Raw genomic sequence first — 27,397 nt, 5'->3', positions numbered from 1 at the left:
GCGGACGGGACGGAAACCGTATTGGTACGTCGTTGTTATGATTCCCCTCTGAGTCTTTTATCCGATGTCCAGTGTGCTCTATTTTCTGGTAAACTAGGTAATTGTGTCTTTGTTAGCTAAACGAGTTATCTATTGGTTAAGCTCACATTGCTAACTAGATAATCATATCCAAAGTGCGCAGAATACTTCATTGAATCGTATTTTTCCTGGTTTAGTTATCTTGCCTTAGGTAGCTGGCTAGCATAATTTAGCTAGTAGCTCACGTTGATGTGTTTTTGGTTTGTATTTCATCCTTGACATGATAATGTAATATCTAGTTAGCCAGCCAACAAGATCGATAATGTTTTCTGTAGAAATGCAGACTAAACTGTTCTATTTTACGTTAGCTAGCTAGCTAGCTAACAAGGCCAATGGACTCTCGATTTTAGTTAGATAGCGAACGTTACTGTAGCTACCAATGTAATTCATTTTTTTTCTTCAGATTGTGAAGGAAGATCAGAATGGATGAACTTGATCACATGCTGACCGACCCCCTAGACTCAGGGGAGGGCAGTGATGGGCGCATCACTGAAGAGTGCATGTTGGGAAACTGTCAAGTGAGTCTTCCAGAAGACCTGCTTGAGGATGTGAGTAGCTAATAATAGCATACTGCAGTGATTTCTGTGTTAACTTGATCATATGCTGTTTATCCATTGTGTACACTGCATAGACAGTATATATAAAGGTGTACTGTATGTCGATTGTTGCATTTACAGTTCTGTTTATATATATTTTTTGTTTTTGTTGGGCAAACAGCCTGAAATATTCTTCTCTGTGCTGAGTGAAAGCACTTGGTCTGAAGTACTGACAGATGACCAGAGGCAGCATCTCCGTCAACTGTTACCACACTTTCAAGAAGACAACACTTGTGAGCAGGACAGCACCATCAGCAAACTCTTCAACAAACAGAACTTCTGCTTCGGAAACCCCTTGCACCTTGCACAGAAACTGTTCCAAGGTAACATTCCGCCTCTCTCAAACGGCTTGATTTTGAGTGAGTTTTTGGACTGTTTATGGCATATCAGTGATATCATGTACCACTGTGCTCTCCCCAGATGGCCATTTCAATCCAGAAGTGGTTAAGTACAGACAACTGTGTGCCAAGTCCCAGAAAAAACGCCAGCTGAACTCGTTGCAGCAGTACTACCACAAACTCCTTAAACAGATCCTGGTCTCTAGAAAGGTATGTGTAACAGTATTGCTTCCGTCCCTCTTCTCGCCCCTACCTGGGCTTGAACCAGGGACCCTCTGCACACATCAACAACAGTCACCCACTAAGCATCGTTACCCATCGCGCCACAAAAGCCACGGCCCTTGCAGAGCAAGGGGAACAACTACTTCAAGGTCTCAGAGCGAGTGACGTCACCGATTGAAACGCTATTAGCGCGCACCACCGCTAACTAGCTAGCCATTTCACATTGGTTACATATGCATATATCTTCAAGCTTCAGTCTCAAGCACAAGGTGAAAAGCCTTCCTCAGTATGTTCACGTATATCATTTCTTTGTGTTTAGGAACTGCTAGAGTTGGCTGTCCGCAGTGGCCCTGACATTGCGGTGAACAGAAAGTATCCCACCCAGACACATGGTGAGGTGCAGGAACAGAGGGTCAGAGGAAGAGTGTGCCGGATACTGAGGGAAGTTAAAACTGAGTGTGGAGACAGCAATGCCTCATCTGACGATGATGGTGAGTCTGCTTTCATCAGCCTAGAATGTTGAAATGTAATTGCATTTAGCAGCATTGAATAAGTGTCAGAGTTCCTCTTTCAATGTTTTCTCGATGTCACATACTTGTCCTTTGCGTTGTATTTGCAGATACAGCCTCTTGGCTGCCAACACCTCAATCTCCTTCCTCTCCAACGCCCACAGTCTCTGTCAGGGTTTTGCCCAGTCTCTCCACCCAGGACATGAAGACCACCGGTCAGTTACAGTAGATCTATACAGTTACTGTATAATGATTGGGGGAAAACATTTATGGTTACATAAATATATTGTTTTGGACAATATTAAATCGATACTTTGACTTCCAAGTATCGATTTTGTTAGATAGCACTATCTTGCGCTAGTCAGCTAGCTGTAACTGCGCCAAAACTCCGGTATTTTTTGTCCTATAGCTTTTTCTCCATCTTTCTAAAATAGTGAGCCAACATGTTTTCAGCACTTGTATTTCCATGACTGATCAAAACTCTCTGCCTCGCTGCAGCAGACTATATAGTGAACAATATGTTTTGAACATCGAATCGCAATACATATCGTATCGGCACCTAAGTATCGTGATAATATAATATTGTATCGTGAGGTCCCTGGCAATCCCCAGCCCTACTGCTGTAATGTACATAAAGACTCTGCAGATGTAGTGATTGAAGATATGTGGTGCCTGCTTACACAGATAAGCAAGAACTGGGAGAGAAGGACATGAGAGCCATGCTACGGAGACATAGAGAGAAGAGGAGACGACAACCGGTTAGTTTCTTCTTTGCTTCTCCATTCACAAAAACAGCAGAGAATTCTGCTATCCATAAAATCAAGGTGTGAATGGAAATTCACCTAATATCATCTTGTACAACATTTCCTTGTATCCTAATCCTAGTCATTCTTATTTGCACAGGATCATCCAGACTTGATGACTTCTGACATCCGCCTGGGTGACATGATGTCTAGAGTGAACATAGGTCGTAAAGGCTCCATGATGAGTGAGTACAAGTCAAGTCTATAACCAAAACACCAAAATCATAATCATAAAGACAAATTAATCATGCTCTACTTGGCCAAAAGTATGTGGACAAATGCTCGTCAAACATCTCATTCCAAAATCATGGGCATTAATGGAGTTGGTCCCCCCTTTTTCTGCAAAACAGTCTCCACCCTTCTGGGAAGGCTTTCCGCTTGACATTGGAACATTGCTGCGGGACTTGCTTCAATTCAGCCACAGGAGCATTTAGTGAGGTCGGGCACTGATGTTGGGCGATTAGGTCTGGCTCGCAGTCGGTGTTCCAATTCATCCCAAAGTTGTTCGATGGATTTGAGGTCAGGGCTCTGTGCAGGCCTGTCAAGTTCTTCCACACCGATATTGAGAAACAATTTTTGTATGGACCTCTCTTTGTGCATGGGGGCATTGTCATGCTGAAAGAGGAAAGGGCCTTCCCCAAACTGTTGCCACATATTTGGAAGCACAGAATCGTCTAGAAGCATTGTATGCTGTAACGTTAAGATTTTCCAGAATTTCCACTGCTCCAGAGTCCACTGGCGGCAAGCTTTACACCTTTCCAGCCGACTTTTACGGCTGCTCGGCCATGGAAACCCGTTTCATGAAGCTCCCGATGAACAGTTATTTTGCTGATGTTTCTTCCAGAGGCAGTTTGGAACTCGGTAGTGAGTGTTGCAACTGAGGACAGACAGTTTTTGGGCGCTATGCCCTTCAGCACTCGGCGGTCCCGCTCTGTAAGCTTGTGTGGCCTACCACTTTGCGGCTGAGCCGTTGTTGCTCCTAGATGTTTCCACTTCACAAAAACAGCACTTACAGTTGACCTGGGCAGCTCTAGCAGGGCAGACATTTGATGAACTGACTTGTTGGAATGGTGACATCCTATGGCGGTGCCACGTTGCAAGTCAATGAAATCTTCAATACAGGCCATTGTACTGCTAAATGTTTGTCTATGGCTGTGTGCTCAATATTTTACACCTGTCAGCAACAGGTGTGGCTGAAATAGCCGAATACACACATTTCAAAGGGTGTCCACATACTTTTGGGTAGTAGTGTATGTAGCTAGATTCAATTAGATCCTCTGAATGATGTAAGGCACAACTAGTGTAGAAACATTCTTAACTAGTATCTTCTATGATCTAGCACTGTTTGACCTGGCTCTGCCCAAGAGGAAGATGAGGGAGGAGAGGAGAAAGAAGAAGATGAGGACAATTAAAGTGGAGTCTGAGGATCCCTGTGAGGCTCTGATGCCTTCAGAAGCCCCAGCTCCATCAGTTAACATCACAGCTGCTCTGCCTGAGACCCCAGTCACTCCACTGCCCAGTGTCAAGGAAGAGTGAGTCGATTTGATTTGATTCATTAGAAATATAGTTTACATGTTGTCAACAATCTAAGTCAACGCCATCTGTTTTGCCACATAGTTAAGCATGTGTAGGTTTTGTTGCTAAACAACCAACCCCTCTAGGGTTAGCAGAAACCCAGCCTAAACCCTAAAAAGCAAGCAATGTAGATGTAGAAGCAAGGTGGCTAGGAAAAACTCCCTAGAAAGGCAGGAAACTAGGAAGAAACCTAGAGAGGAACCAGGGGTGGCCAGTCCTCTTCTGGCTGTGCCGGGTTGAGATTATAACAGAACATGGCCAAGATGTTCAAACGTTCATAGATGACCAGCAGGGTCAAATAATAATAATAACAGTGGTTGTAGAGGGTGAAACAGGTCTGCACCTCAAATGTCAGTTGGCTTTTCATAGCCGAGCATTCAGAGTTAGAGACAGCAGGTGTGGTAGAGAGAGAGAGTCGAAAACAGCAGGTCCGGGACAAGGTAGCACGTCCTGTGAACAGGTCAGGGTTCCATAGCCGCAGGCAGAACAGTTGAAACTGGAGCAGCAGTTACCAGATTCAGCTGAGGTATAGAACATAGGGAATGATTTGAACCAAATACAATGCTCTTAGTTTTAAAGATGTTCAGGACCAATTTAGTACTGGTCACCCATTCCAAACAGACTGCAACGGTTTAGCATTAAGGGTTTAGCTGTGGTTGCTGATGTGTACAGTGCATTCGGAAAGTATTCAGACCCCTTGACTTTTTCCACATTTTGTTACGTTACAACCTTCTACTAAAATTGACTAAATGTTTTTTTCACCTAATCAATCTACACGCAATACCCCATAATGACAAAGCAAAAACAGGTTTTTAGAATTTTTTTGCAAATGTTTTACTTTGTTGAAGCACCTTTTGACAGCATTACAGCCTGTATTTGAGGAGTTTCTCCCATTCTTATCTGCAGATCCTCTCAAGCTCTGTCAGGTTGGATGGGGAGCGTCACTGCACAGCTATTTTCAGGTCTCCAGAGATATTCGTTCGGTTCAAGTCCAGGCTCTGGCTGGGTGACTCAAGGACATTCAGAGACTTGTCCTGAAGCCACTTCTGCGTTATGTTGCCTGGGTTCTTAGGGTCATTGTCCTGTTGGAATGTGAACCTTCGCCCCAGTCTGAGGTCCTGAGCGCTCTGCAACAGGTTTTCATCAAGGATCTTTCTGTACTTTGCTCCGTTCTTCTTTCCCTCGATCCTGACTAGTCTCCCAGTCCCTGCGGCTGAAAAACATCCCCACTGCATGATGCTGCCACCACCATGCTTCAATGTAGGTATGGTACCTGGTTTCCTCTAGACGTGATGCTTGGCATTCAGGCCAAAGAGTTTAATCTTGGTTTCATCAGACCAGAGAATCTTGTTTCTCATGGTCTGAGAGTCCTTTAGGTGCCTTTTGGCAAACTCCAAGTGGGCTGTCATGTGCCTTTTACTGAGGAGTGGCTTCTGTCTAGCCGCTTTACCATAAAAGCCTGATTGGTGGAGAGCTTCATAGATGGTTGTCCTTCTGGAAGGTTCTCCCATCACCACAGAATAACTCTGGAGCTTTGTCAGAGTGACCATTGGGTTCTTGGTCACCTCCCTGACCAAGGCCCTTCTCCCCCGATTGCTCAGTTTGTCCGGTCAGCCAGCTCTAGGAAGAGTCTTGGTGGTTTCAAATTTCTGCCATTTAAGAATGATGGAGGCCACAGCCTCCCAAGCGGCATAGTGGTCTAAGGCACTGCATCGCAATGCTAGCTGTGCCACCAGAGATTCTGGGTTTGAGTCCAGGCTCTGTCGCCACCGGCCGCAACCGAGACCCATGGGTCGGCGCACAATTGGCCCAGCGCCGTCTGGGTTTGTGGAGGGTTTGGCTGGCAGGGATGTCCTTGTCCCATCGTGCACTAGCAACCCCTGTGGTGGGCCGGGCACAGTGCACGCTGACACGGTCACCAGGTGCACGATGTTTCCTCCGACACATTGGTGTGGCTGACTTCCGGGTTAAGTGGGCATTGTGTCAAGAAGCAGTGCGGCTTGGTTGGGTTGTGTTTCGGAGGAGGCAGGGCTCTCGATCTTCGCCTCTCCCGAGTCCGTATGAGAGTTGCAGCGATGAGACAAGACTGTAACTACCACTTAGATACCACAAAATTGGGGGGAGAAAAGGGGTAAAAATATGGAGGCTACTGTGTTCTTGGGGACCTTCAATGCTGCAGAAATGTTTTGCTACCCTTCCCCAGATCTGTGCCTCAACACAATCTTGTCTCTGAGCTCTGTGGACAATTCCTTCGACCTCATGGCTTGCTTTTTGCTCTGACATGCACTGTCAACTGTGTGTGCTTTTCCAAATCATGTCCAATCAATTGAATTTATCACAGATGGACTCCAATCAAGTTGTAGAAACATCTCAAGGATTGTCAATGGAAACAGGATGCACCTGAGCTCAATTTCGAGTCTCATAGCAAAGGGTCCGAATACTTATGTAAATAAGGTATTTTGCAAACATTTCTAAAAACTTGTTTTTGCTTTGTCATTATGGGGTATTGTGTGTAGTTGAATTGGTGAAAAAATTTATTTAATCCATTTTAGAACAAGGCTGTAACGTAACAAAATGTGGAAAAAGGGGGGCATTTAACTGTATATGGTTGAATCATCAGCATACATGGACACAAATGCTTTGTTTAATGCCAGTGGCATGTCATTAGTAAAAATAGAAAAGAGTAGAGGGCCTAGAGAGCTGTCCTGCGGTACACCACAGGTTTGACATTAGAGAAGCTTCCCGTAAAAAATAAAACTCTGAGTTCTATTAGATGGACAGCTCTGAATCCATGATATGGCAGGAGGTTGAAAAGCCATAACGCACTAATTTTTTCAAGAACAGGATATGTTCAATAAAGTCAAAGACTGCACTGATCTCTAACAGTACAGCTCCCACAATCTTCGTTTTCTCAATTTCTTTCGTCCAACCATCAGTCATTTATGTCAGTGCCGTGTTGAGTGCCCTTCTCTATAATCATACTGAAAATCTGTTGTTAATTTGTTACCAGAGAAGTAGCATTGTATTTGCTCTAACAGTCCCAACGAATTTCACTCCGCATCTCGCTTCCCAATCCGATATTCCTACCGCATTAGTGACGTTGGAAGCAGAGAAGGCATCTGACCTACCTGAACTTGGCACTTAAGTAATTCGGTTTTAGTGCATACAGTTGAAGTCGGAAGTTTACATACACTTAGGTTGGAGTCATTAAAACTCATTTTTCAACCACTCCACAAATTTCTTGTTAACACACTGTAGTTTTGGCAAGTCGGTTAGGACATCTACTTTGTGCATGACACAAGTCATTTTTCCAACAATTGTTTACAGACAGATTATTTCACCTATAATTCACTGTATCACAATTCCAGTGGGTCAGAAGTTTACATACACTAAGTTGACTGTGCTTTAAACAGCTTGGAAAATTCCAGAAAGTGATGTCATGGCTGTAGAAGCTCCTGATAGGCTAATTGACATCATTTGAGTCAATTGGAGGTGTACCTGTGGATGTATTTCAAGGCCTACCTTCAAACTCAGTGCCGCTTTGCTTGATATCATGGGAAAATCAAAAGAAATCAGCCAAGACCTCAGAAAACATATTGTAGACCTCCACAAGTCTGGTTCAATTTCCAAATGCCTGAAGGTACCGCGTTAATCTGTACAAACAATAGTATGCAAGTATAAACACCATGGGACCACACAGCTGTCATACCACTCAGGAAGGAGACGCGTTCTGTCTCCTAGAGATTAATGTACTTTGGTGCGAAAAGTGCAAATCAATCCCAGAACAACAGCAAATGGCCTTGTGAAGATGCTGGAGGAAACAGGTACAAAAGTATCTATATCCACAGTAAAATGAGTCCTATATCGACATAACCTGAAAGGCCGCTCAGCAAGGAAGAAGCCACTGCTCCAAAACTGCCATAAAAAAGCCAGACTACGGTTTGCAACTGCATATGGAGACAAAGATCGTACTTTTTGGAGAAATGTCCTCTGGTCTGATGAACCAAAAATCTAACTGTTTGGCCATAATGACCATCGTTCTGTTTGGAGGGAAAAGGGGGAGGCTTGCAAGCCAAAGAACACCATCCCAACCATGAAGCACGGGGGTGGCAGCATCATGTTGTGGGGGTGCTTTGCTGCAGGAGGGACTGGTGCACTTCACAAAATAGATGGCATCATGAGAAAGTAAAATTATGTGGATATATTGAAGCATCGTCTCAAGACATCAGTCAGGAAGTTAAAGCTTGGTCGCAAATGGGTCTTCCAAATGGACAATGACCCCAAGCATACTTTCAAAGTTGTGGCAAAATGGCTTAAGGACAACAAAGTCCAGATATTGAAGTGGCCATAACAAAGCCCTGATCTCAATCCTATAGATAATTTGTGGGCAGAACTGAAAAAGCGTGTGTGAGCAAGGAGGCCTACAAACCTGACTCAGTAACACCAGCTCTGTCAGGAGGAATGGCCCAAAATACACCCAACTTATTGTGGGAAGCTTGTGGAAGGCTACCCATAACGTTTGACCCGAGTCAATTTTAAGGCAATGCTGCCAAATACTAATTCAGTGTATGTAAACTTCTGACCCACTGGGAATGTGATGAAAGAAATGAAAGCTGAAATAAATTATTCTCTCTACTATTATTCTGACATTTCACATTATTAAAATAAAGTGGTGATCCTAACTGACCCAAGACAGGGACTTTTTAATATGATTAAATGTCAGGAATTGTGAAAAACTGAGTTTAAATGTATTTGGCTAAGGTGTATGTAAACTTCCGACTTCAACTGTAATTTCTGATTTTGCAGTAAATCAGCCAGTCAGATGTGCAGCCAGACTTATTAGCCACTCCCTTTGCTCCATCTCTTTCAGCTTCAGCCATAGTTTTTCAATTCCTCATCAATCCATGGAGCCTTAACCGTTCTAACAGTCAGTTTCTTAATAGGTGCATGTTTATCAATAATAGGAAGAAGTTTCATAAATTCATCAAGTGCAGCATCTGGATGCTCCTTTTCACATCAGACCAAAAATCCACATAAGAGTCACAGCAAAAAAATGTGTATGATCTCTTATACACTATTTTAGGCCCAGCTGTCGGAACGTTGTCTTTCCTGGATATGGCCACTATATTGTGATCACTGCATCCAATGGGTACGGATACAGGTTTAGAACAAAGTTTTACTGTACTAGTAAAAATGTGATCGACACATGTGGATGATCTTGTTCCTGTAGTGTTTGTAAACACCCTTGTAGGTTGATTAACAACCCAAACCAGATTACAGGCACTGGTAACATTGCGAAGTCTTATGTTCTCATCCCACAAAGATGGCACTTTAACCTGACATGTTAGTAATTAAATATCGCATGCTACAGTAGAGTAGGGTAGAGCTCAGCAGAGTAGGGTAGAGCTCAGCAGAGTAGGGTAGAGTACAGTAGAGTGCAGCAGGGTAGAGTAGAGTGGCTAGGAGTTTTTCTGCATTGCTTGCTGTTTGGGATTGTAGGCTGGGTTTCTGTACAACACTTTGACATCAGCTGATGTAAAAAAGGGCTCAATAAATACATTTGATTGATTGATGCTGTTATATGAACAGAGATGTTCTAACATGACATTCAATGAGTGAAGCAAAATGACAGCTTGACTGATATTCTTGTGCTCCGGACATTTAGATGCTATCATGAATTCAGTTGCACACTGCACACCGTACTTTTCTCTCTGCAGGCCGATGGAGGAGGTGCAGAACAGCCCTGTCATGGTGGAGGAGATCGCAGTGAGCTTCTTCAACCTGCTGGAGAACATCCTAAAACTAGACGGCCTCGCCAGCACCACCATGGTATTCAATCAGTTATACCATCACAAGTATATTGCTAGTAGGTTTGGCGACATGGTGGCGTATGTGATCAGTAAGAAGCTTTGCACAAGCGAGGCAGAAAGGCTCATAGGATCAGGAGCCTATTTCCTGTTTCTGTAGCATAAGGCAGCTTGATGTACAAGCACACTCCCTGGACGTTTCGCTAGTCTATCACAGGGCCTTTCTACCCCCAATCTATCTCCTTATTTCCGAGTGCCAAGCAGAGTTGCATCAGGTCCCATTTTTAGTGTCTTTGGTATGACACTAACCACAAGACCACTGAGTTGTTATGTGATGAGCTGAACTGTTACTTTGAATTGGAACTGTTGTCACACTTTAAGAGTATATAATGAATCATGTATGTCCTGTTGTTAGTTGGAGGAGAAGGTCCAACAGTGGCAGACATCTCCAGCTAGTTCCCTGAACCCCTGGTTCTCCTCGGCCTCCTGCTGGTCAGAGATGGTGCTGCCGGCCCTGCACTTCCTAGCTGGGGAGACTAAAGGTGACCAGGCAGACATCCTCTTCTCTGCATCGTTAAAGCAGTAATATCATCATCCTCTCATCTTTCTTCTCTCTCTCTCTCTTCTTCGCTCATTGTCTTCCTCTCTCTTCCTCTCTCAGTCGGTATGTTGGTTCTTCCCAGTGGCTTCACTCCCTATGTGGCGTTCAGGGAAAACTCACAGCGATGGAAATGGATTGGTAAGATCTCCTTTTTGTCAGTCAGATGATCTGTCCAAATTCTGTCACATTGCACGTTAAAATATTTATAGTTTGAGACATAGAGGTTTGTCTCGATCTCGTGTCTCAAAGGTCCCAGTCAGGATGGAGAGAAGGATTTGAGTGCTCTGTGTCAGCTGTGGGTCGACTCCAAGGACTTGGTTGTGGTCAAGGTATTGCAAGTACACATTTCCACATCTCACTACTCTGTCAGTATGGTCGTTTTCTGTTCCCTCTAATACACTTGAATAAAAAAACAATGTCCTCTACAGACAGAATGTGAAGAACTAACAGAGATGACTTCTCCCACCCCTAGAGTGTAAGTTTCCACTTTACTCATTTCACAAATGCTCTTACTCTGAATGACTTGGGTAGTGTATGTGTTTATTGCCATAGTGGGATTTAGATTTGATTGAATTACTGTTTGCTGTTCTCTCTGTAACTAAGCAGTTGGACTGACTTCGTGGTGCGGCCCAGCACAGGAGACGAGAGGCATGTTTTCCAAGTGCAGGTCCATGTCACGTCTCTACCTTTTTAGTCTAGGGTTTGTTCTGTATTGAGTATTATTTACAACGATCACACAGTGTTCTCTGTAATCTTTATGCGTCCATATTCTTGTTTTGATCATCAGGAGCAGCAGCGGTATGACCAGCCACACAAAGCCTTCACCTTCAGAATGCATGGCTTTGAGTCTGTGGTGGGGCCTGTTAAGGGGGTCTTTGACAAGGAGATGTCTCTCAACAAAGCCAGAGAACACACTCTGCTGCGCTCCGACCGCCCAGCTTATGTCACCATCCTCTCCTTGGGTAAGACATGTATACACCTGCCATCAGTATGTGGTGTTGTTGCAGTAGCCACAGGTTAGATAGGACTATTCTGCTGCTCCTCTCCCTCAGTGCGGGACGCAGCAGCCCGGCTGCCCAACGGAGAGGGGACCAGAGCTGAGATCTGTGAGCTGCTCAAGGACTCGCAATTCCTGGCACCAGATGTCACCAGTGCTCAGGTTAGATCCTCACGGCGACTGGGTTATTGTTATCGGTCTGTCCTTGTTTGTCTGTGACTGAGCACTGCACCTCATGTAATGTCTCCTGCAGGTGAACACGGTTGTGAGTGGGGCTCTGGACAGGCTGCACTATGAGAAGGACCCTTGTGTGAAGTATGACATCGGACGCAAGCTGTGGATCTACCTGCACCGCGACCGCGGTCAGGAGGAGTTTGGTGAGCAGCACTTTCTACCAATGGATAGTGATAAGATCTGAATGTGGTTGACATTGCTTTCCTCAGTAGCCCACAGGCACATTGTTACAACTAATAATTCTGTCCTCATCTAGAGAGGATTCACCAGGCTCAAGCTGCTGCTGCCAAGGCCAGAAAGGCTCTGCAGCAGAAACCTAAACCTGCGTCTAAGCCTGTGAGTCCCACTGCCTCTACTCTGCTGTAATTGCTGTACCTCTGACAAATTGAGGTTTTATACCCTCTCAGCTATTGTACACTGACACACCCTCTCAGCTCATGTACACTGACATACCCTCTCAGCTCATGTACACTGACATACCCTCTCAGCTCATGTACACTGACACACCCTCTCAGCTCATGTACACTGACACACCCTCTCAGCTCATGTACACTGACACGCCCTCTAAGCTCATGTACACTGACACGCCCTCTCAGCTCATGTACACTGACACGCCCTCTAAGCTCATGTACACTGACACACCATCTCAGCTCATGTACACTGACACGCCCTCTAAGCTCATGTACACTGACACACCCTCTCAGCTCATGTACACTGACACACCCTCTCAGCTCATGTACACTGACATACCCTCTAAGCTCATGTACACTGACACACCCTCTCAGCTCATGTACACTGACATACCCTCTCAGCTCATGTACACTGACATACCCTCTAAGCTCATGTACACTGACACGCCCTCTAAGCTCATGTACACTGACACGCCCTCTCAGCTCATGTACACTGACACGCCCTCTAAGCTCATGTACACTGACACACCCTCTCAGCTCATGTACACTGACACACCCTCTCAGCTCATGTACACTGACACACCCTCTCAGCTCATGTACACTGACATACCCTCTAAGCTCATGTACACTGACACACCCTCTCAGCTCATGTACACTGACACGCCCTCTAAGCTCATGTACACTGACACGCCCTCTAAGCTCATGTACACTGACACGCCCTCTCAGCTCATGTACACTGACACGCCCTCTAAGCTCATGTACACTGACACACCCTCTCAGCTCATGTACACTGACATACCCTCTCAGCTCATGTACACTGACACACCCTCTCAGCTCATGTACACTGACATACCCTCTCAGCTCATGTACACTGACATACCCTCTCAGCTCATGTACACTGACATACCCTCTCAGCTCATGTACACTGACATACCCTCTCAGCTTGTATGTAGACTGGAGGATGTGCAACTTTGTCTTGCTAAAACACTTGTCATTTCTGTCTAGAATCCTGATGATAGGCTGAATGAGCTCTGTTGTTGTCTAACATACAGTTGCGACAAAATATATTGGCACCCTTGCACTGTTCTTAAATAATTCCCTATTTCTTCATAAATATACTGAACAAAAATATAAACGCAACATGTAAAGTGTTGGTCCCATGTTTCATGACCTGAAATCAAATATCTCGGAAATGTTCCATACACACAAATTTTGGCACAAATTCATGGGCACAAATTTGCAGTGGTGTAAAGTAAAAAGTACTACTTATGTAGTTTTTTTGGGGTATCTGTACTTTACTATTTATAGTTTTGACAACTTTTACTTCACTACATTCCTAAAGAAAATCATGTACATTTTACTCCATACATTTTACCCGACTGGGGTTCCTAAGTGGTACAGCGGTCTAAGGCACTGCGTCTCAGGGCTAGAGGCGTCACTACAGACACCCTGGTTCGTACCAGGCTGTATCACAAGCAGCCGTGATTAGGAGTCCCATAGGGCGGCGCGCAATTGACCCAGCGTTCTCTTGGTTTGGCTGGTGTAGGCCGTCATTGTAAACAAGAATTTGTTCTTAATTGACTTGCCTAGTTAAATAAAGGTACATATATATATATATATAAAAACATGATGCATGTTTTGGAATATTTTTATTCTGTACAAGCTTCCTTCTTTTAACTCTGTCATTTAGGTTAGTATAGTGGAATAACTACAATGTTGTTGATCCATCCTCAGTTTTCTCCTATCACTGTTTTAAAGTCACCATTGGCCTCATGGTGTAATCCCTGAGCGGTTTCCTTCCTCTCCGGCAACTGAGTTAGGAAGGACAACTGTATCTTTGTAGTGACTGGGTGTATTGATACACCATCCAAAGTGTAATTAATAACTTCACCATGCTCAAAGGAATATTCAATGTCTGTGTTTTTTTATTTTTTACCCATCTAGCAATAGGTGCCCTTCTTTGCGAGGCACTGGAAAACCTCCCTCGTTTTTGTTGTTGAATCTGTGTTTGAAATGCACTGCTCGACGGAGGGACCTTTCAGATAATTGTATGGCAAATCAAATCACATATTATTGGTCACGTACATGTTTAGCAGATGTTGTTGCGGGTGAAGCGAAATGCTTGTGTTTCTAGCTCCAACAGTGTACTAATATCTAACAATTCACAACAATACACACAAATCTAAAAGTAAAATAATAGAATTAAGGAATATATAAATATTGGGATGAGCAATGTCAGAGTGGCATAGACTAAAATACAGTAGAATAGAATACAGTATACACATATGAGATGAATAAAGCAAAGCTATGTAAACATTATTATACACGTGTGGGGTACAGAGATGAGGTAGTCGTTAAAAAAATAATGTTAAATACTTATTGCACACAGAGTGAGTCCATCCAACTTAAATGTGTACTCCTTAAGAAGGACGGGTGTGAATACTTTCTGAAGGCACTGTAGACATGGATAGTATATGAATAGAAAAGGTGTATACAGAAGTATTTATATAGGATGAGCCTTTACTAGAATAAAGTATGTGGAACGGTGTGAAAATATTATTAAAGTGACCAGTGTTTAATGACTATGTACATAGGGCAGCACTTTCTAAGGCGCAGGGTAGAGTACCAGGTGGTATCCGGCTAGTAACAGTCACTAAGTTCAGGGAAGGGTACTGCTCAGAGGCCGGCTATTAATGGCTATTTAACATTCTGATTGGCTCGAGATAGAAGCTGTTTTTATATTTGCAATGGTGCCAATATAACTGCCTGTAACTGTATGTCATGGTTGTGGTATGTGTTGATGGTGACTATGCACCCTGTGTGTTATAGAAGTCTGGAAGTAAGGAGGGGGGTGGTAAGACCTCTGGAGGCCTGGAAGCAAGTGATGTGGGGGGTCCCATGTCCCCAACTCCGACCACCCCCACTACGAGCACGCCTGGAACCCCCAAATCACCCCTCGCCCCTGTAGCCACAACCCCCACCAAAGCTGGGATCCCAGATTCAGTCAAGACCAGTCCTGGGTCAGTATAACTCAGATACCATGGATGAACTCTTATCAGGCTCAATTATAGAACTTCTTTATGTTATGATAGTACTAATCCACTGCTCTCTTCACCCTTAGTGTTCTATTGGTGTCTCCTCCCCCCATGCCCCAGCTGGGGACCCTGTTGTCCAGCAGCCAGTCTGGCCCCCAGGTCTCTCAGCCAGCTACCTCCCAACACACAGCCAGGGTAGTGGGCCACCAGTCAGGCACTCTCCCACAGGTACGAGTGGTTTCTTCCCAGACAGCAGGAGGACAGCATGCCACGCTGGTGCACCAAACCCCTCATCAAATCAGAGTGCCAGTCACCATGGGAACCAAGGGCATCACACAGGTTAATCACTGACCATTCTGTTACCCACAAAACAATGCAATGCTTACTATCAAGAAAACTGAGTCTCTTCAGTGTTACATCGATATTGAGTAGAGTTAAAAACATTTACCTGGAATTTGCACCATATTTAACTGTATTAATCAGACATGGTCTTGAACCACAGATGAGAGGCATTTTTTGCTGTAATACACTGGTGCATGTAATTGAAGGGTTGTGTTTCTCCTTTCTCCACCCTGTAACTGAGCAGGCTGTGGTGTCATTACCACTGAGGACCCAGTCTGCTGGTAGCCCCATCCAGGTGCAGGCATCCAGAGGGCAGACAACCCTGTCAGTGTCAGGCCTGACCACTGCTGTTACTGTACTCAAACCTCAGACTGCATCCCCTGGCGGCCCAGCACACAACCCTACCTCCCCCGCTGTCCGACAGGGAGTCACCAGCCAGAACATCATCAAACAGGTGAACAGGAAGTTATTACAGTTCATTAGGAGGCATTTAAGGATTTCCATGTAAATAAGGTTTCAGATATTTATAGTTTCGCTGTAATGTGTTCATGAAAGAGATATTTGATTTTTCATTTGTCAGAGTATTTCCTGTATGTTTTATTCTCATGTAATTTACCTCTCTAAAGGTGGCTATCACAGGCCAGTTGGGTATAAAGTCTCAAGGTAGACCGGGTCTTCCAATAACGACTACCAATCTTCGCATCCAGGGCAAGGATGTGCTCCGCCTGCCCCCCTCCTCCATCACCACAGACTCTAAAGGACAGACGGTGCTGCGGATCACTCCTGACATGATGGCCACCCTAACTAAGTCCCCTCTCACCACCGTCAAACTCACCCCCGACATGTTAGGCACTGCCACTACTAAGAGCATATCTGCTACTCTCCATGTAGCCCCACCCCACTCCACCTCCAGCCCAGCCTCCTCCTCGGGTGAAGTCCGGACCAGCAAGGCCTCTGCTGGCACCACCACCCTGTTGAAGGCTGCAGGGGACACTATCCGCCTGATGCCCACCCTAGCAGTCACTATGGCCGAGCAGAAGACCAGAACCTTCTCCACCGTCTCCTCGTCTGACTCGAAGAGTGGCACCACCATACGGATCATGCCCGGCCTCGGGGTCATCCCACAGAAACAGGGTCAAACCATCACCATGACAACCACCACTGGCAGCAAACCAGTCTCCACTGGAGCCGCCACTGTCACCATAGCCACCAGCGGACTGGCCGGAGCTAAAGGGGTGACGGTGGGCTCTTCTGCCTCAGGCTCCCTGACTCTGGGAACAGCCACAGCTACTGTCCGCCAGGTCCCCGTCACAGCCACAGTGGTGTCCACACAACCAGTAAGACCCACAGCTTCATTCACATCACCATTAACTCCCCTCTTATATCTACTGTGTGATTCAGGATGGTTGTGTAATAACTCTTTATCCAGACACCTTCTCTGCCTCTGTTGGGAGGGCTAACGTGGGATCTCTCTTATTTTCAAGACATTCTATATAGCCACATTCTCTATAGCCACATTCTCTATAGCCACATTCTCTATAGCCACATTCTCTATAGCCACATTCTCTATAGCCACATTCTCTATAGCCACATTCTCGATAGCCACATTCTCTATAGCCACATTCTCTATAGCCACATTCTCGATAGCCACATTCTATATAGCCCCCACCACCCCACCTTTGAAAGGATCATCCAATGATTGTCTCCCTCTTATGTCCCCAGGGGAAGTTACCAGCTCGGTTCACAGTGCCTCTGTCTGTCCTCAGCCAACCACTGAAAAGTAAGAGTGTGATGACCACGCCCATACTGAAAGGAAACCTCAGTACCAAGTGAGTCCTCATGTTCAGTTCAGTTCAGCCTTAAAGGAAAACTCTACCCCAAAACTATCTTTTAGTCCATTGTTGACATAGTCCCAAAATGTTTTGCTTGTCAGCAATCAAGTTTTGAAGATATATAACTTTAAAAATACATAAATCATTCCCAAATTATGTAAAATAATGATTTATTATCATACGATGCAAAAGGCAGCATCCTATGAAGCAAAATGAATAGAATATGTTTGTAAACACGTCTACATTAATGTGGATGCTACCATGATTACAGATGTCCTGAATTAATCGTGTATAATGATGAGTGAGAAAGTTAGACGCACAAATAACATACTACTAACACATGCTAACCTCTCACCATTACCAATAACAGGGAAGGTTCGCATTTTTGGGGGGGTATGATATTTATGCCTCTAACTTTCTCACTCATCGTTATTCACTATTCATTCAGGATGCGTGAATTTGTCCCAAGACATTTGGTCCCCTAACATGGGGGGACTATGTACAAAAAGTGCTGTAATTTCTGGATATATGGATGAAAATACCCTCCAATTAAATCTGACAGTCTGCACTTTAACCTCAGTCATTTGATCATTTCAGAAGTGCTGGAGTACAGAGCCAAAACAAAACAAAAATGTTTCACTGTCCCAATACTTTTGTAGCTCACTGTGTATGTATATGGTCGGTACAGTATCAGCAGTCTCGGCAGGAACATCATCCTCACCACCATGCCTGCCGGTACCAAGCTGATAGCTGGGAACAAGCCAGTCAGCTTTGTCACGGCTCAACAGTTACAGCAGCTGCAGCAGCAGGGACAGGCCACACAGGTCAGTCAGCAGCTCACCTGTTATCCGTTACTCACCCAGCTCCCAAACAAACTGCATTTTGTTGCAGGACAAGAATTGTTCCTGACCATATGATGGGGGAACACCTGACCCATCAGGTATAGTAGTTGGTAGGAGTGGCTGATGTATCTGTCTCCTCCAGGTGCGGATCCAGACGGTGCCAGCCCAGCAGCTCCAGCAGCGCTCCGCAGCAGGCTCCCCCAAGTCAATGTCCACTGTCGTAGTCACCACCGCACCCTCACCCAAACGGGCCCCGGACCCGCCACCACCAGCACAGTGACGCGTATTCCCTAAGCCAGCTACTGCTCTGTGCAGTGCCACCACTCCAGAGGCAGGTGATGCTTAGGAGCCATAGCCCAACTCTGCTCTCTCAATGTTTAGGACGGATGTCTGGAGTTGAACACAGGAGTAATCTGGCAGCAGATGAACATCCCAGGACAGCATATCACTAGACCATTTATAGACAGTGGTTATACCTGACATGTCTGTTGTGCAAGGCTAAGTTTCAGCAACACTAATGAAATAGCCTGCATTTAGGGAGTAAACGTTATTTATGATAAGGGTTACATGGAGAAAATTGGACCACTTTGAAATGAAAATGTATGGCCCTCCCTTCAGCAAAATATATTTGACCTAAACCCTCCCTGAACACAATAATAATAAACCTAAGTGGATAGCAGACTACTACGTCTAGCGTTTAGCCTCACTTCTGGGACAGACCAGAGCCTTACATGTGCAGATTTACAAACTGTTCTTCGTCCTGTAAGCATTACATGGCAACAAATGAGACTTTTGAGAGCGCACATGGCTGAGGCTAGAAGGTTGTGGGTTCACAGACCAATGTGAACAAGAGTAGGGGTAGAAAGATCTCCTTTATAGTAAAAGCATTGCATGAATCTATTATCATGTCATGCAGTTCTACGTAATTTTACATATTATAATATTTTTTTAATGCTGCACAAATAACCAAACGAAGGGACGGAGAGAGAGGCCTATCTGTTCATCTTATCATATTTCTCTTGTCTTGTTTGCAACAACACTGGCCCTGTTTGCAAATAATTACATCTGAGATGTCATTATGAATCTGAACATGGTACTTTCAAAAGTTAGGCCTAACTTTCCACCCCAGACAGATTAGGCCTACCTTTCCACCCCAGACAGAGTAGGCCTACCTTTCCACCCCAGACAGAGTAGGCCTACCTTTCCACCCCAGACAGAGTAGGCCTAACTTTCCACCCCAGACAGAGTAGGCCTACCTTTCCACCCCAGACAGAGTAGGCCTACCTTTCCACCCCAGACAGAGTAGGCCTACCTTTCCACCCCAGACAGAGTAGGCCTAACTTTCCACCCCAGACAGAGTAGGCCTACTGACACAGAAAGCTTTAACTGCTGGCTACTCTTCCTCCATGGCTTAACCCAACGAGAGAAGGTCGTAAGTGCTTCCCTCAAAGCTGTCTGAGTTTAAACATATTTTATTGTACAGAAAGTGAATAGCTCAATCAATTGATAGTGACAAAATTAGATTGCTTCCCAAGCAAAGTCATTTTTTTGTCTTCTCGGATATAAGAGGTTGTAGATCAGCCTCTCAATGTCAAAGAAACGAAACAATGATATCCCCAATGATACAGATTGTTTCTAGCATACAGCATCGCGGACGAAAGCGATTTTATAGATCACCCTATATAATCGGATCCATTCTATTTTCTTCAAAATCTTAAGATAACAAGGGGTAGGGCTGTGCTTTTTGCCATTCTCTTTAGTAAAAAGTAGGCATATGACATAACATAGCAGCCTAATTTCTTCTGTCAGACAGGTAGGCCTACCTCTTATTTCTTAAATAAGAAGATACAGGCTCCAACACAAATCCCTCTTGTTAGTAAAGTCTAATAAAAATGAATATGGTTCAAATGAACTATGCCTACTTTCAGCACCATGAGCTGTTTCTGATAGATTGTGCCGTGGCTGCTGCTTCAAGTCTCAGCACCACAATGTAAGTTGCTGGAACCTGGCTTATTATTTACCTCTGGTAAATAGGCCTACATAATGGGAAAGAAACATATTGTTTTTAATCAAATCTATTATAATAGCAAGCTATCAAAGTTTACCTCCGATCCTCCTCATCTTCACGCTCTCCTTCTCAAACTGAACTGAACAGAACATGGGCAAGATAGTCCATTTTTTGGACTAGGCCTAATAAAATATTATTTTTGGAAGAAGCTTTTGAGTCTCCTCCTGAACTACCAACATAGGCCTACACAGCACAGCATTGGTTAGGCAGTACACAAAAAAAGTTTTTTGATCAGCAAGAGCAGAGCAGGCTGGGGCTCAGGGTTGGAATATCCATTGCAGTGTGTAATGCAGCCTAGTTTTATTGACACCATCCCGGCAGCTATCTTAGAAATATAACTTTGTTCTGTGCTTGTCTGAGGATGCACTTCGTAGCCTATAGCAGGGATCATCAACTAGATTCAGCCGCGGGACAATATTTTTCTGGAGCGGATGGTCAGGTGGCCAGAACATAATTACAAATAATTTGTAGACTGCAAATTGACCACAAGAAGCCCAAACGGATATAATGTTTGACTAAAACATAATCATTTCAAACCTTACTTACATTTGTATATGATCACGTGTCTATTATGCGTGGAAATACTTGGGAACAGATTTCTTAAATTAAAACCACTTGGAGCTGATTTCCTGGTGTCTTTACAGTCTTTTATGTCCAACAATGAAAATTCCACACGCAAAAAAAACTTGTGGGACCAAATAAAATGTGGCCCGCGGGCCGCCAGCTGGAGAACCCTGGCCTATAAGGGTATGGGTCATTTTATTGAGACCATACTAAATAGCTTATAAGGGCACTCAAATAGCATGCCCAGTGGAGAATCATAGATGAGGGGTGGCATCGGGCACACATCAAACATCGGCACACATCTCCTTATAAGCAACAAATTCTAAAACACTGAGAAATATAGAAATTTCATCAATTACAAATAATGATGCTCCCCTGGACTAGATAGAAAAAAAATACTAAACACTCCTCTTGAATAAAATTGACTAAGCATGACCCTCCTTCATTTTCCTCCAGGCACCCATTTATGTCCATTTCAATCCATCCTTACTGTAAGCTTTCTTACAGTAGGTGTCAGGCAAGGCTCGGTCAACAGTTTGTACATGTCACTATGCAAACTAGACTGAAACTAGCCTAGTTTTTACTAATGGCAAACAGACAAAGTGTATTTTCATCTTACTCATTGATCTTTATAAACAAATTCAAATTGATTGCTATTTATTTCTATCCAATTTAAAGCCAGAATGGTATGATGTCTTATCCAGTAAGCAGATACATTGTTCTAGGTATCCTTCATCTCTAAGTCTATGGAGGGCCTTATCATTGCAATTACTGACGATTTGAATGCAAAGTTTGTGGTTCCATCTTTAAGACATGGTATAAAAATATGATCGCAGTGTAACCTCTCTTGACATCCTTGTCAGTGATTTGTCGTTGTTCATTTCATGATGATTCTGGTTGTAATATAGTGTTCTTTTTTTCTGTGGTTGTGAAAGTAGAAGTATTTCATACCTAAAAAATAAATAACTACAGTACAATGATTTTTTTTATTTTTTATTGAAAATATATACTGAAGAAAAATATAAATGCAACATGCAAAAATGTCTAAGATTTTACAGAGTTACAGTTCATATAAGGAAATCAGTCAACTGAAATAAATTCATTAGCCCTAATCTATGTATTTCACATGACAGGGAATACTGTTGGTCACGGACACCTTTGGTCATGTAGTGTATGTGGACACCTGCTCGTCTAACGTCTCATTCCAAAATCATGGGCATTAATATGGAGTTGGTCCCCCCTTTAACAGCCTCCACTCTTCTGGAAAGGCTTTCCACTAGATGTTGGAACATTGCTGCGGGGACTTGCTTCCATTCAGCCACAAGAGCATTAGTGAGGTCTGGCACTGATGTTGGGCGATTAGGCCTGGCTCGCAGTCGGTGTTCCAATTTATCCCAAAGGTGTTCGACGGGGTTAAGGTCAGTGCTCTGTGCAGGCCAGTCAGGTTCTTCCAAACCAATCTCGACAAACCATTTCTATATGGATCTCACTTTGTGCACGGGAGCATTGTCATGCTGAAACAGGAAAGTGACTTCACCAAACTGTTGCCACAAGAACCATGAAAAACAGCCCCAGACCATTATTCCTCATCCACCAAACTTTACAGTTGGCACTATGAATTGGGGCAGGAAATGTTCTCCTTAGTTGATCAGGCTGTTGATTGGGGCTTGTGGAATGTTCCTCCCACTCCTCTTCAATGCCTAGTTAAATAAATAAGAAAAATGGCTGCACAAAGTTGCTGGATATTGGTGGCAACTGGAACACGCTGTCATACATGTCGATCCAGAGCATCTGGTGAGTATTCAGGCCAAGGAAGAACTGGGATATTTTCAGCTTCCAGGAATTGTGTACAGATCCTTGTGACATGGGGCCGTGCATTATCATGCTGAAACATGAGGTGATGGTTGCGGATGAATGACACGACAATGGGCCTCAGGATCCCATCACGGTATCTCTGCATTCAGATTGCCATCGATAAAATACAAATGTGTTCGTTGTCAATAGCTTATGCCTGCCCATACCATAACCCCACCACCACCATGGAGCACTCTGTTAACAACGTTGACATCAGCAAACCGCTCGCCCACGCGGCTCCATGCACGTGGTCTGTGAGGCCAGTTGGACGTACTGACAAATTCTCTAAAATGACTTTGGAGGCGGATTCTGGTAGAGGAATTAAATTTAAATTAAATTATCCGGCGACAGCTCTGTTGGACAATCCTGCAGTTAGAATGCCAATTGCACGCTCCCTCAAAACATGAGACATCTGTGGCATTGTGTTGTGTGACAAAACTGCACATTTTAAAGTGGCCTTTTATTGTCCCCAGCAGAAGGTGCACCTGTATAATGATCATGCTGTTTAATCAGCTTCTTGATATGCCACACATTCAGATTGGAAACATAGGATTAACACTTTACATGTTGCGTTTCTGTTTTTGTTCAGTGTATTATCTTTGGTAATCCATTAGACATTCTGTTTTTTCCAGGATGGAAGGAAGTACGTTGCTCTATAGCCACAGGCGGGATGAGCAAATATTTAAACTGTCTTAAGAGGAGAGGAAACCCTGTCAGGTAACAATGTCCGGTGTTAATGTTTCACTTCGGGAAAGAAACCTCAAAAGAATGCTAGTACATTTCACTTATCTTGACAATCATAAATTAGCTTTTATACTTTGAATTACATGCATTTGTAAATCATTTTATTTACAATTAATTTGGCCTTAATCTGAACTCAACAATGCACCTCATTATTTCATTGAAAATCATCACTCAAAATAAAAAATACACACGCTAGCACTGATACAAACAGGAAAAAACTGTTAACCAAACTTCAGACAAAAAAAAACTATTGGGGACAAAACAATAACAGTGATCTACTACTGAACACACCAGTGGAAGCTGGTGAGGGGAGGACGGCTCAATAATGGCTGGAACGTAGCTAATGGAATGGCAACACTTCCTATTCCACTATTCCGCTCCAGCCATTACCACTAACCCGTCCTCCCCAGTTAAGGTGCCACCAACCTCCTGTGTTACACTTCATGATCCATCTGCTTACTCTTCATCGGAATCCTGTAGCAGAGCCTTCTGGGAGCTGAATGTCTTTCTCATCCCGATCTCTATGTCAACTCCCTTCCCTGCACATCTTTGTACACAGCTGTTAGGACCAGAGAAGAAGAAGCCATAGGTGGAAGTTGGCTCATACTGGCAGTGAATTTACCCAAGCTATATTAATGTAATGACTTAGTTTATTTCATTCAAGTTAAAATGACATTTACATTTGAGTCATTTAGCATTCATCTTAAGATAGCTAGGTGGGATAACCACATCTCAGTCATAGTAAACACATTTTTCCTTAATAACGTAGCTGTCAGCAAAGTCAGTGCTTGTAGGGATAAAGTTAACTGACCTATTTGGAGACGGTATAAAAGCATATGGGTGAAACGTGGATAAAGGAAGATGCTCACCACCAGCCCATCCAGTAGTTGATGCCAACGATCAGCAGGGCCACAGCTAGATGCCAGCAGAAGCACATGGTGACGAACATGGTGTTATCGTGTGCCTGCAGATCCCACTGTACTCCGTTTAATGGGTACAGCACGAATCCAATCTGAAAGAAGAAACACATATTTGCTCAGTTTCTCTCTGTGAGAGTGTGATTCATGAGATCGACTCGTTTGAAAATGAAAGTTTTTTTTTTTGGTGGTGGTTTGCTACTGTATTACCTGAAAGAACCAGGAGCCTTGCAGGATGGTTAGGCTGACCCTGAGCAGCTCCAGTAGGATGTTATCTCGCATGAACACCTCCAACAGGGTGCTGGCCGCCACACCAAACACTGCCACAAACAGCAGGGAGTGGATGTGGGTATCCAGAGGAGGGCGCATGTGCACATGGAAGTAAAACAGAAACCCTGGAGGGGAATGGAACATCCTGGAATATTAACACAACATGACGATAACATCTAGTCAGTGTCTACAGTTCAAAGAGCAGGGAAATATTATTTGTAATAACTATAACAATTATCCTGATGGTAAGAATACCTGCAAATTAAAATACGCCTCAAGTCTGCTAATGACTAGAGATGTACAATCAACCTTTTTGACACTGTACCTTCAATGAAAAAAGCCAGAGAGAGAGCAAGACGGTCAAGACCAAGTGGGACTGGAAGCGGTGACATACTGAGGACTTTAACAATTCCCCAGATGCCGAAGAAGAAGTACATTGTGCTGTGCTGCCAGTTCATCAGCTTCACCCAGGACTTAGTCTCTCTGAGGTACAGGTGGCCATGGGGCCCATCTGGCACAAACTGCTCTGCCATGATGCCTACAGAATGACAGAACAACATCCCGGTCAAAAGTGGTTGAGAGATTCCATAGTGTAAAATCCTGAAAGAGAGAGTGGTACAAATAAGTTCACCAAGGAAGACACTCACCCACAAAGGCTAAGAAAATAATGAGTGCCCCCTCGATTAAGTCGATTCTGTTAAAGAACAGGGGCAGTTTTTGTCTTCCTTTAGGCTGACGCCTCCTCCAGCAGTGTCGGAGAGGGTACATCACTGACCAACACAGGCCTAACAGCAGAAAGCAGCTGCCGGGAAGGGCATGTCCCTTGAAGTTGGCCATCCTCCTATCAAAACTGAAAAATTAGAAATATGAATGATACATTAAATGAGAAACAAATCATAAACAAGTTGTTTTGTGATAATAGAAAGTACCACAGAGAGTAATTGTTTGAGCAACTTTACAATTTTCACAACTTTAATAAAATATCCAAAAAAGGTGCGTATGAGCGAAACGATGCAGATGGAAATGATTTTCTACTAGGCTTATTCAGTCATCCAGAATGAAAGTTTTTTTTTTATCTTGAGGTCAATTTAGAACACGCATTGAGTCCTGGCAATGACTCCCATGTATCCGGGAGATAGATGTCCTAAATGTCCTAAAGACATTTGTCTAGCAAATTAAAATGCAAATCCATTTGTGCAGTCCAAAAGAGAGCTAGATGGTTAGAGAGAACCTAGAGGTGCATAGTAAAGAGAGAGACCAAGGCAAGAAAATGTGTAGTTTCCAGTCATGTCAGATAATTGACCCAAAAAAAGCACTTGTGTGATCATAGCAAATTTGACCTTTAATAAAAATGCTGTACTGAGTTGAATATGTATGTGCTGTTTATAATAGGTCAATGTTTCTATGTTGTCTGTACTGTGGAAAAAAACAAGAGTTGGTTGTGCGGGTGATGTCCTTTAAGTCATGCTGGTGGGATGTCACTTACTTATTAGGCATCACAGTAGGCTGGAGTTCCATCCTTTTCATTTTTTGGTTGTTGGTGTAATGTATTGTATACTTTTGGTTGGTTACTGTTTATTTTAGTTTCGACAGAGGGTGTGTGTGTGTGTGTGTGTGTGTGTGTGTGTGATCTAAAAAAGAGGAGTGGTAAGCTATCTGTCAGACAAGTTTTTCTCGACTGTTCGCCTTGCATTGGCTTTCAACATTGCATAAAATATTGCCTTATTTTCTGTTCTCATCACAATTAAAACTAAGAATTGTTGATTTTGAGTTTAATTTGAGTATTTCTCCTCTTCTGTCTGGTCCTATAAATGAAACCGTCAGACTTGTTGACAAATGGGCTGTTACCGGATTAACACCAGAGACTTTATACCCTTACTCATCAATCATGAAAGAACACTGTTTTTCTCCACTATTAATAAACTGTATACAAAACAACCATGACAATCCAGAGAAAGTTTAAAATGTGCATACCTTGTTTGTTGTTACAGAGCAGCTGGACGACTGCTCCCTCTGAAATCAGTGAATCCTGTTAGTTGTGATGAATTGCAATAACAGTAGCCTACCTGTCCGCACACTGTGCACACCTGCTCGTCTACCTGTATTGAAAGCATCATGTGACGCTGCATTTGCTTGCTCTGCATGACTTGACTGCGACCAATGAGCACAGCCCCCAGGGTTCTAATTACAAATGGAAACACATGGTATGCTTATTTTAATGATCTATTTATGAAATTAATGTATTTGTTGTTGATCATTGTAGTGCATCAATGGAATTATGTGAGACCCCTGCAGTGTTTATGCCTACTTCAATAGGCTAATAAATACCGGTTCCATATGCAAACAGTTTGATCTAGTAATATACAGTGCCTTCAGAAAGTAGTCACACCCCTTGATTTTTCCCCCCCACATTATGTTGTGTTACAGCCTGATTTTAAAATGGTTTACATTTAGATTTTTTTGGTCACTGGCCTACACACAATACCCCCTACCCCATTTTCAAAAATTGTACCAATTAATTATGAAAAGCTGAAATGTCTTAAGTCAAGTATTCGACTCCTTTGTTATGGTAAGCATAAATAAGTTAAGGAGGAAACATTTGCTTAACAAGTCACAAAATAAGTAGCATAGACTCGCTCTGTGTGCAACACTAGCCAATAATTTTTAACTAACCCTAGATAGTTCAAACGAGTGCTTCAGCTTTACAGCCCCTGTGACATGTCTGGGTTACCCCTTCTGTCTTTGATAATAGTGTTTAA

General features: G+C 43.6%; 2 protein-coding genes across 7 annotated transcripts; one reads left to right on the top strand and one right to left on the bottom strand.

The window, feature by feature from the left end:
- Positions 1–24: 24 nt before the first annotated feature.
- Positions 25–21,833, top strand: LOC109874286 (nuclear factor related to kappa-B-binding protein). Of its 6 annotated transcripts, none has more exons than XM_020466135.2 (26): positions 25–88; positions 482–626; positions 796–997; positions 1,095–1,222; positions 1,554–1,725; positions 1,854–1,958; positions 2,428–2,501; positions 2,647–2,731; positions 3,886–4,078; positions 9,839–9,950; positions 10,344–10,470; positions 10,590–10,667; positions 10,779–10,858; positions 10,958–11,004; positions 11,133–11,196; positions 11,317–11,491; positions 11,582–11,688; positions 11,780–11,903; positions 12,017–12,096; positions 15,000–15,190; positions 15,292–15,544; positions 15,792–16,001; positions 16,174–16,884; positions 17,270–17,376; positions 18,068–18,203; positions 18,364–21,833. In XM_020466135.2, exons 2-26 carry the CDS (start codon positions 501–503, stop codon positions 18,499–18,501), a joined length of 3,825 nt encoding a protein of 1,274 aa, XP_020321724.1. In that variant the 5' UTR covers positions 25–88; positions 482–500; the 3' UTR covers positions 18,502–21,833. The 6 variants fall into 6 exon arrangements, with proteins under 6 accessions (XP_020321724.1, XP_031664885.1, XP_020321725.1 ...); XM_031809025.1 differs by having other exon boundaries at positions 28–97; positions 11,136–11,196; positions 15,003–15,190; XM_020466136.2 differs by having other exon boundaries at positions 28–97; positions 11,136–11,196.
- LOC109874367 (transmembrane protein 45B) lies at positions 21,831–26,746 on the bottom strand. The gene is made up of 6 exons (XM_020466240.2): positions 26,613–26,746; positions 25,286–25,488; positions 24,964–25,176; positions 24,579–24,763; positions 24,321–24,463; positions 21,831–24,010 (listed from the first exon to the last, which is right to left on the bottom strand). The coding sequence occupies exons 2-6, from the start codon at positions 25,473–25,475 to the stop codon at positions 23,908–23,910; spliced, it is 834 nt and encodes a 277-aa protein (XP_020321829.1). The 5' UTR covers positions 25,476–25,488; positions 26,613–26,746; the 3' UTR covers positions 21,831–23,907.
- Between the last annotated feature and the right edge of the window lie 651 nt (positions 26,747–27,397).

Source organism: Oncorhynchus kisutch, linkage group LG29 (genome assembly GCF_002021735.2).
Source record: "Oncorhynchus kisutch isolate 150728-3 linkage group LG29, Okis_V2, whole genome shotgun sequence".
NCBI classification, from domain to species: domain Eukaryota; kingdom Metazoa; phylum Chordata; class Actinopteri; order Salmoniformes; family Salmonidae; genus Oncorhynchus; species Oncorhynchus kisutch.
The sequence above is the reverse complement of the archived record's forward strand: the minus strand, read 5'-3'. Positions and strand labels throughout refer to the sequence as shown.